The 14,579-nt window shown below is 41.2% G+C and overlaps 3 protein-coding genes across 3 annotated transcripts in view; 2 read left to right on the top strand and 1 right to left on the bottom strand.

The window, feature by feature from the left end:
- rrp9 (ribosomal RNA processing 9, U3 small nucleolar RNA binding protein) overlaps positions 1–2,008 on the bottom strand; it is a 2,986-nt gene extending 978 nt beyond the window's left edge. The window contains 9 exon segments of the mRNA XM_068712715.1: positions 4–90; positions 280–404; positions 540–563; positions 566–665; positions 759–800; positions 1,202–1,269; positions 1,363–1,475; positions 1,571–1,665; positions 1,834–2,008. Coding sequence (XP_068568816.1) covers positions 4–90; positions 280–404; positions 540–563; positions 566–665; positions 759–800; positions 1,202–1,269; positions 1,363–1,475; positions 1,571–1,665; positions 1,834–1,917 — 738 coding nt within the window. The 5' untranslated portion in view covers positions 1,918–2,008.
- Positions 2,009–2,364: 356 nt separating this feature from the next.
- LOC137873494 (uncharacterized) lies at positions 2,365–5,598 on the top strand. Its single transcript, XM_068711711.1, has 6 exons — positions 2,365–2,496; positions 2,796–2,966; positions 3,061–3,217; positions 4,024–4,199; positions 4,418–4,646; positions 4,765–5,598. The coding sequence occupies exons 2-6, from the start codon at positions 2,811–2,813 to the stop codon at positions 4,965–4,967; spliced, it is 921 nt and encodes a 306-aa protein (XP_068567812.1). The 5' UTR covers positions 2,365–2,496; positions 2,796–2,810; the 3' UTR covers positions 4,968–5,598.
- A 666-nt stretch (positions 5,599–6,264) lies between these two features.
- si:ch211-213o11.11 (probable G-protein coupled receptor) lies at positions 6,265–10,571 on the top strand. Its single transcript, XM_068711710.1, has 2 exons — positions 6,265–6,469; positions 9,141–10,571. The coding sequence occupies exon 2, from the start codon at positions 9,254–9,256 to the stop codon at positions 10,532–10,534; it is 1,281 nt and encodes a 426-aa protein (XP_068567811.1). The 5' UTR covers positions 6,265–6,469; positions 9,141–9,253; the 3' UTR covers positions 10,535–10,571.
- The last annotated feature ends 4,008 nt before the right edge of the window (positions 10,572–14,579 follow it).

Raw genomic sequence — 14,579 nt, 5'->3', positions numbered from 1 at the left:
CACGGGGCCCTTGTGTCCTGTGAATTTATATAGATGTTTACACGTTTCTGCCTCCCAGATCATGATCAGCTTGTTCATGTCTCCAGTGGCCTAAAAGATGTTGAGAGAGAGTCTTAAAACATCAAGTGGCCAAACTGCAGGTAAAGGCAGAATATGCTGTGAGTGAGAGAGAGAGTGTGAGAGAGAGAGAGTGTGAGAGAGAGAGAGAGAGTGTGAGAGAGAGAGAGAGTGTGAGAGAGAGTGAGAGAGAGAGAGAGAGAGAAAGAGAGATCTACTCACCAAGTATTTTCCATCTGATGAAATGGCCATACACAGGATATGGGCCGTGTGTCCAACATGCCGATCCTCTGTACCTTTCCTTCCACCAGCTATTGTGTGCAGCTTCTTCCCACTCTCAAAATCCCTGAACAAATAAGAAAAAAACACTGACTTAAGACATATTAGCCTCAGAAACGAGACACTTTAATGTATCCTCATTCAGTTTTCATACACACTTCTCTGAAGTATCAAAAACAAAAAGCGTTTTAATGTATACTAACATTTAATGACGGAGCAGTCTTTGCAGCGGAGTAGATGTGCTTGTCATCAGCGCTAATGACCAGACAGGTAATTGGAAGTTTGTGTCCTCTTAACACCCGGATCTCTGAGGCATCCGGTGGAATGAGCTAAAAAGACAGAACACACGTGAAATAGGAGTCAGTCTGCTCATATAAAATACATTCTGTGGAGATTAAAGGAAGGAAAATGTCCACGCTTACATCTTTGGCAATGAGTCGCTGAAGCTTTCCTTTTTGTTCAAGCTGAGGGAAAAAAAAAAACACACACACATCACAAGATCAATAACTATTAAACGTATTAAATCCAAAAAACAAAAAGGACCGTGTTCATCACAACTGCCTCATAGTGATCCAGTGCTCCAGGGAGCTTCATACCCCCCCCCCCCCCCCCCCCCACTAGTGGCAGTACTTTAATCATGCCATGCGTCTGCAGATCTTTCTCTCAAGCCGCATAGAGCCTCAGCAAATAGAGAAAGGCAGCCTACATGTAGCCTGAGAAACGCAAACCAGGGGGAAATGAACTCCACATTAAACTTAAGTTGTCCTACATTTGGTTGGTTGGGATCTGGTCACCCCCTCGTCATGTCCCCAGTGGTGATTACATTCTTGTCTACTATGAGTTTTAACACAGCGGACGGTCTCACCACTTCTTCTTGAAGTCTTCCAGCAATCAGATCGGTCTCAAAGAAGTCCTCTTCTGCTTTATCTTCCTCTGATGAGATCAGATCACACAATAAATATACACACAAGCATAGACGTACTGTCAGGTCTCTTAGTTACGCTGTTTGGATAATACAAAGTTTACCTTCTTCCTTTAGCTGCTCGAGGTAGAGTTTGGCCAATCTAAGCTTCTTCTCCTGTGGCGTTTCGTCGTAGTCGTACTCTTCATTGGACTGTCTTTTCCTGGGCACTACAGGACTGAGCGACAACAAACAAAGTCACACATGCACAACTGCTTTCAAACCGGGACTATAACGTGATCGTTAATGCACAAGACGGAGTGAGAAACGAACCCCTCTGTCTCCGAGTCGCTGGAAATCTCTTCGTTGTGTTTGGAGTTGGGTTTCTTGGCTCGTAGCTTACTTTTACCGCCCGAGTCTCCATCGCCCTGCAGCAGGAGACACACAACGTACATGTTTTAACGGCTTACAGTGATGCTGCGTTAGTGGCTGAGTTAGAGCAGCAGGTTAAGACCAGGTCCAGTCGCGTGTGTTAACCTGCTGGTTAGCTAACTTTACTCGAGTTAGCTTACTTGCTAACAGTCCAGTTCACGTACCTTTCGTTTTAGCGCCGCTGTATTTTTCCCCTTTTTGGCTAATTTGGGGTTTTCCTTCTTCTTAAGAAAGAAAGGCGAAGACATTTTGAAACGCGTTTCAAAAGTAACCGCTGACTGTAGATGGAGTTAACTCCTCAACTTTCTAAGAGAGCAAGTCAACACTGGACCCACATGGGTTCACGTCAACCTAACTAGGCAGCTGAAGTCACTGTAGAAGACGGCCGCTGATTGGCCGATCTTCACCGTTCCTTCTACATGTCCCGCCTTTCGTTAAAACTCTCAATTTCCATTGGCTAAATCACGAATTTAGATTAACAGGAAACTGTACGGGGGTAAAATACTTCCCTCGGGGAGTACGTTTTCGCACCTTTGTTCCGCACATAATTGTAAAAATATAAATTTCACAACGCAACCATATTGCACGCTTGTGTACCATACACAGTAAAACATAAACCCAGCAGCGGCATTTCACACATATTTAAACGGGAAACTTTAGCGCGGCTGTTGAATATTAGCCGTAATTGTATCGGGATCTATGTACTGTAGTACTGCAGTAGTACTACTACTTCCTCTACTACGCAGTATTTGCATTTACTGCGCTGTCTCTGTCCTCACTGTGAGTGTGGGTACAGTTCATCCGTGAAGTAGAGCTTGAACGGCCAGGTGAGCCTCAACTGAACCGTCTATCATTAAATTGCACGTGTATTTGATCATGTATTGAAAGACAGCTGGTATCAGTCAGAGTGGCTCCAGCTGGAGGCAATCTAGAAGCTAGTAGGAGGGGTTGAGGAGGAAGGGGGAGGGGGATGCGATGTTGAACTAACTTTTCATTTGCGTCTCGAAAATGCACAGGCAAACAACGTCGATCGAATGAAAAAGTTTCTCTCAAAGTTTGACTCCCATCTTGTTTCCGAATCAGCTGTGCTCGATGTGTCTACAGTTCAAATCTGTACTCTCCACAGATTCTTTTCACTCCCATGCCACCCAAGAGAGACGCAGGGACGACTCCAACACAACCGCCAGTCAAGATGATAAAAATCGGCACTGACGCACAGGAGTTTGGCTGTGATCCAGTGGAGGATAAGTACAGGTTGGCTGAGGAGTCCGGCTACTCCCCCTTTCCCAACAATGAGGTGAGATCTGCTATTTTGATTGTAATTGTGCATAACTGCTGTTTTTTTACTTGCACATTCGAGTTGTTCTATGTGATTTCTTCTCGTTCGGCAGCATGAAACCATTGAATTTGATGAAGAAAATATTCCAAGTCCAGACATCAGAACAGACACCATCAGTCTCCTCATGAAAATTGAGCAACTGCAGGCGCAACTCAAGTATGAACGCAGATGTAGAATTCTGGCCGAGAGAGAACTGAGGGAGTTGAAAGGTGGGTGGAAAAAGATGACTAACTTAGTAATTAATATGCTAACAAGAAATACCTGCCGGGACCACACAGTCCAATTACTGTGTGTGACTAGGCAGGACATATCACACATGGTGGACTCTTTAAGTTTCATTCTGGTGTGTTTTAGTAGAAAACGAATCAAGATAGTACATTATGCTTTATTTGTCTTGCTTCTAAATAATTTGCAAAAAGGCTCCTGGAAAAAACAATTTACTTTTGGTACTAAATAAAGGGAAATAGTTAACTTACTGTAATTGCCTTCAGAGGTTTTAGTCATTGCAAAGCAAATCATGCAAAACATATATCTGTCTCCAGGCAAGCATACCATATGAGCAAATTACGAAATGTGAATGTCCAGCAATTACTGGACAAAAAAAAGACTATTTATCTGTGTTTTTAAATTGAGTGTTTCTTCCAAGTCCATTTGGATTTGGATACCAATTTAAAATTGGTAGCAAATTGCAGAATTCTTTTCAGAAATGATTTGAAAATTACAGACCTAATAATAATTTGTACATACCTGTAAATAGGTTTTGTGGAAGCATCAAACTCACAATGTAGGGAGATTTAAAAAAAAAACAAACATACATAATGAGCTATTAAATGAAAAATCAAAAGGGAAATTATTTAGATTTTTCTTAGATACTTTTAAGAGTTTGGCTGCTGGCATGTTTAAATGTTCTTCTGCTAAAATCCTTTATGACCCTATGCTGTAAACATGCCATCTTAATACTGTTTATTACACTATGAATACTGGCATTTCTTAAGTGGTTTTACACTTTTTACAGAGATGAACACTCTCATGATGCAGATGAGGCACACGGCACATGAACTGCGAGTCACTCTGGACCACGTTCTGCAAGGAGGCGAGGCAGCAGCAGCGCCGCAGACCTCTCAAGACGAAGCCGTCTCTTTCCTGGCCGAGTCTGGCGAAGAGATGAGAGAGGACTTTAATATCCCCGAGGTCAGCGCTCTTATTCCATGTCTTCTAACGACACAGTTTGGGGAAGATTGCTCAATTCACTTAAATACTGTTATCGTAGGAGAGCTTATCATGCAATATTCCATCGCTCCTGCTTCAAGTATTTGCTCAAGTAATCGGTATTGGACAGTTTCACAAAAGTGATGATGTGTTTTAAAGGTAACCTCTTTGATTTTGATTTTTTTTTTTTTTTTTCTCAGGACGATGACAACTTCTTGTATCTCACTGAGCACCTTCGAGTACCCAAAAATCTTTACGTGCGCATCGCAGAGATTGCAGACTACAAAAAGTACACGTCAGCTCTGCTGATGATACTTTTCGACAGGGAAACGTTGGCCACGCACTCTCTGCAGGGCCGGAGGAACACCTTCACTGGAGAAGACTGCCACAAGCCTCAACTCCCCCCTGAGATCTTGAGAAGTTTAATCGGTAAGATAGAGAACATTTGGGATCACTTTTTCTACCACACAGACATTTTTTGTAGATTTTGTATTTATGAATTTGAATATGGGGAATTAAAACCTTTTTATCGCGTTTCTTCTTCCAGGTCATGTGGGAGTCAAGTTCGGCGTTGAAAGCAGCCAAATAAAAATTGCAATCCGCACAAAGTTGAACAATGAGGACAAGCTATTAAAGAAGAGACTGGGTATGGGCAAAGCTGAAAACAAAGCTATTATCGATCAAAGCCTTTGCCAAGATGCTTCACTCCTGTCTGAAAATGGAGCAATGGAAAATGATTCTCAGTTATAATCTTGAGTCTGCCTTCGTCTGTTGGTCACCAGGTTTTCATTATCTGATAGAAATGTGTGACAGGTTGCCTTTTTTTAATCTACCTGTAGTTTATTCAGTATTGAACTCTGGTGCTTGAAGTTAGCTATTTTTTCAACACTTTTTAGAATTTTTCCTTTTTTTTTTCTTTTTTTTTTTTTTACAGCGGTTGTCTCTGTCGTGTGTTCCAAAAGTGTAACGTTTAATCTGGTGACCCAACCAATACTTTGGACAGCGCTATAAAACGTTGCGTGTAATCGTCAGTGGTAAAAAAAGTGTTCTTATTTAAGTTGAGGTCGTGAGTGGCTGTGTCTAAATCTTCTGTGAAGTTGGCCTTTGTCAAACATTTATACCGGTTTAACTCTTCAGTCAGTTGGCCTCTGTGTGTTTTTAAAAAGGTAGGACATTTCAAAATGTTATAAATAATAAGGATGCTATTTGTACCCTGTTCATAACAAACTGTACACCAAGTGATGCTGTGCTTCTAGAATAGTTTTTTTCTTTTTGCAGTTGCAATATATACTGTAAATTATATTTAATCTTCAAAAAAAATCTGTCACTTGTCTGTTTGTTGTGCTTAACTACGTATGGGACAATAAACTTTTGGAGCCGATATTCTTCTGTTATCTTTACTTTTGACCCTTTCTTTCTTTCTTAAGTACTGAATGTTCATGTTGGGGAATTTTGTTTCCCCAGCAACCAACAGATGTCAGCGCTGAGCCCCGTTTCATGCTCTCTTGCAAGCAATGATCAACTTTCAAAAGACTGCAGCTGTTATGAATTTAAGATTTCTGTTTCTTGAAATCAAAAAAATAAGATGAACTCAATTCTCAGAAGCAAACGCGATAGTTGTAAAATGGCGAATAAGACTGAACAAATCCGTCCAATGCATCGTTTGTATGTGTTCTCTCAGAAGCTCTGGAGAGGAGAATAGAGGAACATCTGTAAAGACAGAGGCATAGTGGACAGTGTGTGACAGTCACTGCCACATACTGACTGATCTGTGTGTGTGTGTGTGTGTGTGTGTGTGTGTGTGTGTGTGTGTGTGTGTGTGTGTGTGTGTGTGTGTGTGTGTGTGTGTGTGTGTGTGGGAGAGAGATGCTTAATGTCAGCGGGTGGCGGTTTGATAGAGTCATGTTGTCTTGAAAGATGTGATTTGAACAATCAGCAATTGCTGGCTCCTCCCCCCCCCCCCCCTCCTTTCGCTCAACCAGCTGTGCTGTCTCAGTGGACACTCACATCACCTCTCTCTGTCGGTGTGAATCTCCCTGGGGTCTGTCACCGTTTCTTCCCAGTCTGTGAATAGCTCCTAACATATCTCTGGGAGGTGGACCAGCTCTCTTAAACACCCGAAGACAACACCTGAATGCTGAGTTTGATGCTTTTTAAAGGATTCAGGGAAGAGTCGCCGCCATGATTTGGAAGTACTCAACTTTACAAAACTCAGAGAGAACTTTGGAGGAGCTACAGACAGTTTTCAAAATGTAAGAGTTGTTTTTTTTGTGTAATTAAGTAGTTATGGTGTTATAGAAGGAATATACATGCTGATAATAATTGCATTTGATAGTTAAATAAAATATACAATGGGTTCTTTGATGTTTTTCCTGTAATGTTATCACTCCGATAGGTTTAGTTCTGTAGCATTTCTTATAAATACTTTCATAAATGTCTCTATTATGTAAGTCTGAGGCTGAAGAAAAGACTGAGACAAATTATTTGAGTCAGCAGAATTTAAGTTCAATGTTACAAATAATGCATTGATTTGTCCTGACAAATTGCAGTCTGGTGAAATTGAATCTATTAGATTAACAAGAGACTGAGACCTTTAAGAACCCTCTGGGGTAACTGATAATATAAATCAGCAGTGTCTAAAACATATTAAAGGATGTCTCGTGTTTTTGAAAATGAACTTATATTACAAATGACAAACCGCACAAAAAAGTCTTCACACATGATTGGAGATGGATGTATTTGCAGCCAAACCTTAAATAGTTTCTCACCTTGTGTTTGGACCACATGGGGTGTATCGCCATCAATGTCATTTTGCTTTAATGTCTTCGGTGAATATGATGGACTCTACTATTACTATATCCCCATTGCATCAACATGTTGCTGAATACAAGTGTAGAAAACCTACTGCAACTCATCAATATGATTTTTGTGTAATTTATTCCTCAATTGGGCAAATTATGTCTGTTAACAGAGAAATGCAAAACACACATTTCAATATCTGATCTTTCACTTAAATTACATCTGAAACAAGTTTAGTTTAATTTTTTCATTATAATAGCACAGTTAGTCACTGAGAAAACTGTAAAAACATGTTTTTACATTGATAAAAAGGTACATTGTTATCATAAAATATAAATGTTTTTGCATTACAATTGGTTATTGGCATTATTAACAAAGGGTGGGATTATGGGGTTTCTCTGCATGGCAAAATCCTCTCTAACATGGATTTATGAGGGATTAAAAGACCTGCATAATCCCCTCATCCTCATTATAATGTATAGTAACAGAGAAGAACTACAGCAGAGACTAAATCCAATTCATGTTTCTCCGTTGAATTATTGATTAGAAAAGGTTTTTAGAGAACTAAATAAACTGAAAATGACTCGTAGCTGGCTAAGTGATCATCTCTCCAGGAGTAAAACGTGGGTTTAAAGCATCTAGTCAGTGGTGCAACGCGATGAAAAACGAGGGCACCCTTACATAATATGCATGAGTATGTACATGTACTAGTGCTTCCTGGGGATAAATCTCACCGCAAACGTTGCATGCCAATAGCTGTCCACCAGAGAAGATTACAGCATCAGTGGAGCGCTGGCAGGGAGTGAGCGCATGTATTTAGGACACAGCATCCTCCACAGGCATACGTTTGAAACCTGATTACCATCACCAGCACAAGCTGGTAGATGCATGCATGGAGAGGTACATTAAAGATACTACAGAGGGAAGAAAAACTGCAAAAAGCAACAATTTCAAAATGATGTTCGAAATGCAGTTTTTGCATTTGCTGCATGTTGTTTAATTAAGATGTACGGTGAACACATCGCATATATTCAGTCAATGCTTGCTGCTCGTTTTCTATGAACTACACAGTGACCGCGGGTCAAACCCGCCTTGGTAAGAGGTTTGCTCTTTGATGGTGCGGTGCAGGGTGACACTGAACACATACTAATCAATGCAGCCACTTCCCCGCAGCTGGGATAAAACAAGCACACTCATTATCTTTCATTTCAAAAGGATGGGGACGGATGGAGGAGAGACAGGGTGTCCTCCATGAATTATTCCTATTGATTATGTCCTTCCCTCACTGGAGAGCATTCCTTCTTAAATATTCTCCCAAATAGTTATTGATTAGCTTTCCAACATCTCTAAGGTGTGTGTGTGTGTGTGTGTGTGTGTGTGTGTGTGTGTGTTCTCTTGAAGGTTATGAGGGAGCAATGAAGATCTCTGGAAGCTTATATTTACCAATTAAATCGAGCGCTTTTGGTGGGATACGTTTTAAGGAATAAAATGGGGATTCGGTTCTGCCTGTAATATGTAGTTACTGTATTCAATTATTAATATCAGTTTGGGTCCCTGCTCTACAAGTACCAATGAAATGAAGAAGCTTAAAAAAAGGGAGCTCCACCAGCTATACACCAACAGATTAGTTTACTTGTCATGGTTTGTACTACGCTGGGGAAAAAAAAAACAACCTAAAAAACGGTGTAATGTCTTCTGTGGCTCTGGAGGAGCCTTGTTAACCCTGATGACATCATAGTGATGTCATCAGGGTTCATTTAAAGCCTGCACTAAAACTGGAGTTTGAATGAAAGATGGAGACATTTTAAAGTCAGAGAAGGTCTATTAGTTGCATTGTGGGAAATGTAGGATTCAAAATGTTTGGAGAGTAAAGTCAAGATATCTTAATTGCTTTGATTTTTGAACATTCTTTCAAAATCAAAATTTTGCCTAAAGTAATCTGCTGGTTGTTTGGAATCCGATTACGTTCATCTTAACAACATAAACTCAAAAGAAAATATATCAGTGTTGCGTTCGCTGCTGGTTTCCACAAATTACTGCAGGTCTAAAGATTAAATGTCGTCTTTATTAAACACGATTGGCAATATGTTAATGTTTTAATGAACTTTCTTTTCTCCAACACAGGAGTGAAGAGTATTTCATTTGATGTCTTCAGGACTCTTCGGCCTCATTACTGAACAATGAGGGAGTCTGGAATGCCGACGTGTACTTTTACTTTGAAACCTTCACTATGAATCATGGAGGAAAACAGTTCACTTCTGAACCCTCAGTACAATGACAGCGCCGCTGTTTGGGCACCGATGCCCTCAGCTCCCGGCAGACAGCTGGGCACCCTTCCCAACCCGCAGACACGCTTCAAGGACCTGGCAGGGATATTTTTCATGGTGACCCTGAATGTTCTGGCGCTTCTTGCCAACACTGCTGTTCTGGTTGTTGTCATAAAAGCTCCCCATCTCAGGAAATTTGCCTTTGTGTGCCACCTGTGTGCAGTGGACCTGCTGTGTGCCATCTTGCTCATGCCCCTTGGGATTGTGTCCAGCTCTCCGTACTTTGCTGGTGTGGTGTTCACGGTACTGGAGTGCCAGGTCTACGCCTTCCTCAATGTAATCCTCATGGCTGCCTCCATCTTCACCATCACAGCCATCAGTGTGGAGCGCTACTACTACATCGTCCACCCCATGCGCTACGAGGTCAAGATGACGCTGAAACTGACTGCGGCCGTGCTGGTGATGGTGTGGGTGGCCTCTGCCGTGCTGGGGTTGTCCACCGTGTTCGGGTGGCCGTCCTACGGCAGCCTGAGCTCCATCAGTGCCGCACACTGCTCGCTGTACTGGAGCTACAGCGACCACAGACGAGTCTTCTCTGTGTTCTTCTGCGTTGCTTGTTTCTGCCTGCCCGCCGTTGTGATTTTTGCCGTCTATTGTAACGTGTACAAGGTGGCCCGTGTGGCTGCCCGCCAGCATGGACCCCTGCCCTTGTGGACAAACAGTCAAGTGAAGCATCGCTCTGACTCAATAAACAGCCAGACTACCATCATCACAACCCGCAACGCCCCGCGTAAGATTATGCGTGACCGGCCTTTTGGCGGAGGTAAAGCTGCTCTCACTCTGGTGGTTATTGTTGGCCAGTTTCTGATCTGCTGGCTGCCTTACTTCACCTTTCACCTATATCTAATGATCGATGCAACGCCCCAAATTCCAGATGACCTGAAGGAAACCGTCACCTGGCTTGCGTACTCCTCCTTTGCTATTAACCCATTTTTTTACGGGCTCCTCAACCGGCAGATCAGGGAGGAACTTTGTAAGCTCAGGCGCTGCTACTCGGCTCGGCCAGTGGAGCTGGCCGTGTCCAGCCACGAGGGCTCAGGCCACGAGAACTTCCTGCAGTTCCTCCACAGGACCAGCTGCACAGTGGAGACACGCGCAAGCTTTGCCACGTCCAGTCCCAGAAGCACTCTGGATCAAACAGGGCAGACTGGTTTCAGGATACCAGGACAGATCCCTGAAGAGTTCAGTTAGATATACCTCACTGTTGTGCCGCAGCATCAGTAGCCTGCAGGACTATCACAGCTACGAAATAACAAGTGATCCAGTACTTATTAATGACTGTCTGCAATATCTCTGTTAACTGTACCTGCATACAGTGAATGTTAAGATACAAGAAATGACTTGTTTATGAAACTTGACACATTTTGTTTCCTTTTATGAAGATTACACTCAGAAACAATACTGGAATAGAAAGCTATGGACACCGTTTATTGAATTATTGGTACTGTATTTGTGTTTAAACTACCATAAGTTACTAATCTTAGGAACACTTTGTTATCACTAGTAGCTACTAAAACAAAGTTAATTTTTTTTTTTTAATCACCAATCATTACATATATTTTATTAATAAGTAATGAACACAAATATCATATGATACTTGAATAGTAAGTCGTGACAATGTAATCAGTATACGGATCTACAGGTAAATACTCTCAGAAATGAGGGATTCATAATGAGGATGGGAGTGAGCAGTCATTCATTTTTCACAAGTTCTTAAGACAACCTGTTTTTATATGAGTCATCAACAGCAGCAATGTTGTTTGTACAACTTTTTCAGCGTTGCTATGTTGTATTTATGTTGCAGGAATTTGTGTGAACTTTATTTATTGTACTCTAAGAAGAGACACATCACGTTTTGTTGAAAAATGTATCGTTATTGCTGTAAATGTGCAAATAAACACTGGTTACCTTCATAATTTATGCAGATCTTAGCAAGTGAGCATTCTATCTTACAGTAAATATGATACGTGCATAGCACATTGGTCTGTAGGCCTTCTAAACAGATTAAAGGTGGCCAGTCCGTCTTATAAATGGGGTTATTTTCATCAATAACTTTCTAGCAGAAAATGATTCACTACACTCTGTTAATTTCTAATCATTAATCTTTCTTGGACAGCCTGTAGCGGTGAAGGGGGCAGCCAGGTGATCCAGCTGTCCCGTAACCATGAGATCAACAGCCAGCCTCTCCATTAAAAGTCACATGTCCTGTCAATTTGTCAAAGCAGCGTCAAACTCACTCTCTGTAGATCGCTTTGGAGATACACACACACACACACACACACACACACACACACACACACAAACTGAATTCCTGAAACACAAGTATTTTATAGATACTCGGAAATGTTAAAAACAAGATAGCACAGTTCCATTTAATGGTTCCTGGCAGTAAACACATTTACGTATATGTGCTGCAGAGTTTACTGTAACAATGCAACTTTCATAACAAGTACAGTCGTCAAAGCAAACATGATAAAGCAAGAAACCAGCAGTGATTTACAAACCTCCGTTGTGCAAAAGGTTTGTTATGCACAAACAGAGGCTGTGCACGTATACAATTATCTCCCACACGCACGCAAAACTCTATTGAAACCCGCAGAGCTTCATTTTTAATTGTTGTAAAGTTCCAAAACTTTGCAGAGATACCACATTTTTGATTGTGTATAAAAGGATGCAAACAACATATATAGTATAATCATTTTATTTAATGGACTGGATATATTTAATCACATTGATCTTCTTTTCTCGGAAAGAGAACAAAACACTGAACTTAAATATTCGGACACTTAAGTTAGTAATCTTTTGAATATGATGTAATGCAGTGATATGAAAAGATACAAATCCAGCTCAAAGAGCCTGACTGCCTGTTTCATCACCCAGCTTCCAAAGTGTGCGATTGGGTCTAATGAATATTTGGGCCAGCAGTCTTTATAAGTTGCTAATTAAAGTGAAGGACCTCCCACCTCAGTGGCAGCTTTTATTAAATCAAGAAAATCAAATTAGCTGCACACCTCTTTCAAAAAGCATATTCATTGTAGATCAAACACGAGTCCGCTCTCTATAGAAAATGAGAATTCACGGCTTGGGCTCAGCTGAGTGGGGTTTGTTATTTGGCTGTCCTTAATGGTAAATCTGAAAAGACCCAATGTTCTTCTGTGTTCTGTTTGACAGTGATTAAGAGAGACCACTCCTGAAGAATCAAAGGGACGAGGTGTGATTGATGGTGCTGTACAACAGACTGAAGTGCATTATTTCATCAGACCTCCCCTTAAACAGTCACAGCATGACTTCCCTCAGAACTGCATGTACACGTATAACATGACATCTGCCCACCATCTTTATAGAGCTTCACGCAAGCACAGCCTCGTGTTCAGAGCACTCAGGTCCCTAAAAAAAATGTAATTAAGGGCCCAAAGCCATTATGAGACGCGTGTTCATATCGCAGGTCCTCTGAAAAAACACTCTTCAAAGGAATATGACATGTTGGGAAATATGATTCTTAGTTGGATAAGAAGAAGATCAACAACACTCTCATGTTTGTCTGTTGATTATGAAGCTTTAGCCAGCAGCTAAAATGTTAGGAAAATAAGCTTTTTCATGTTCTTGCTGAGAAGTGGATGAGAGGAATTGATTCCTGTCTCTCACGTCTGTCTGTTAAAGTAACAGTGTGTAGGTTTTAGGTGCATTTATTGAATATAATAAACATTTTTAATTGTTTCTATTCATCTGAAACTGAGAAACATTGTGATATCGTGGCCTTAGACTGAGCTGTTTATATATCTACATAGGTCCACCATGTAGCACTGCCATGTTTCAACAGTAATCCCAGAATGGACAAACCACACCCTGGCTCTATAGAGGGCCTTTTGTGTTTTTACATTAACCGAAGGGCCACCATAGTTCCCCCGACATGCTTGGAAAGGGAGGAGTGAGCGGAGGTGTTATTCAGTCAGTTAGACACATCGTTCCTTCAATATGAAGCTACAGCCAACAGCCGGTTAGCTTAGCATAGCATAAGGACTGGAAATGGGGGAAACAGCCTGGCTCTGTTCAAAGGCAATAAAGCGCTTATCAGCGAACGACTGAATGAGCGGGGCCGCTGGCTGTAGCTTCATGTTCAACTGACAGGTGGAAGAGGAATATGTCCTCTCATCTAACTCGCAGCAAGCAAGCGAATAAGCTCATTTCCCCAAATATTTCCTTTAATTTATCGTTTCCTTTTGCCATTGTGTGGCAAACGTTTTTTACTGCGTCCAATTGTGTTGGCTGTTTGGCATTCGAGGGGTATTTTGTGCATTGTTAAAGTTTTCACCGTTTTTTCTTTTCTTTTGGTGTTAGATGGGAAGCACTGCGTTGGCGATCGCGTTGTTAAATAGACATGACAAATAATCGGTCTGACCTATTGTACTGGAAGCAGCTGGACGGACAGGTGCTGAGCAGGAACACTGTCTGACCTCCCTCATGCCCCAAATAAGCTGCTTCTGTCTGAACAGAGGGTTTGAACTCTGGTTGGATGTCATCATATATAATGTAATATATAGTCATATTCATACATGCATCTGTACATGTTTGGCCTTAAGATACAACATGTGCTATATTAATAATAAAATGAATAGACATTGCATTCATATTTTGTCTTGAATATGTTGGTTTATGGTGTTGTAACGCTGAGGTCATGAGAGGGTCACAGGCCACTCATGTTGGAGAAAAACCTGTCTTCTAAATCAGCTTCATAATATGAGAAATGGGTTCCTACATGAAGAATGTTTTCTTCCAAAATTCAATAAGTTAAATACGTTTTTTTTATTGATTACATTTATTTATTTATTTTTTACCATTAAGCTCTTTAATTGTTGCCTTTTTCAACAATTTCTAGGCTTTTTCAGGGGCTGTCACACAACATACAAATAGGAGTTTATGATATTCATATAAGGAGCCAGACAAGACAAAATACAGAAACTTCTTCCATACATTTCATAACAAAATTGAGTCTGAGAGGCTGAAATGTTTTCAAAGTATTTTAGATATCTGGATATATATGTTGATCCCCGATAAATGGGACATCTTTGGGTAATCCTGAACCACAAGAAAATGTGTCTTTCTCTTCTCCTCTATTTTTAGTTCTTCTCCATCTCCCTCTCTCTATACACCCCCCCCCCCACACACACACACACACGCACACATAAACTCACACTCTCCGCTGATCTCACCTGTGCGGCCGCGGTCACAAACAAAC

Source organism: Cebidichthys violaceus, unplaced genomic scaffold (assembly GCF_023349555.1).
Source record: "Cebidichthys violaceus isolate CVI_PGR_0920_01 unplaced genomic scaffold, fCebVio1.0.p SCAF_17, whole genome shotgun sequence".
In the NCBI taxonomy this organism is placed as follows: Eukaryota; Metazoa; Chordata; class Actinopteri; order Perciformes; family Stichaeidae; genus Cebidichthys; species Cebidichthys violaceus.
This window is presented reverse-complemented; position numbering and strand designations above follow the sequence as displayed.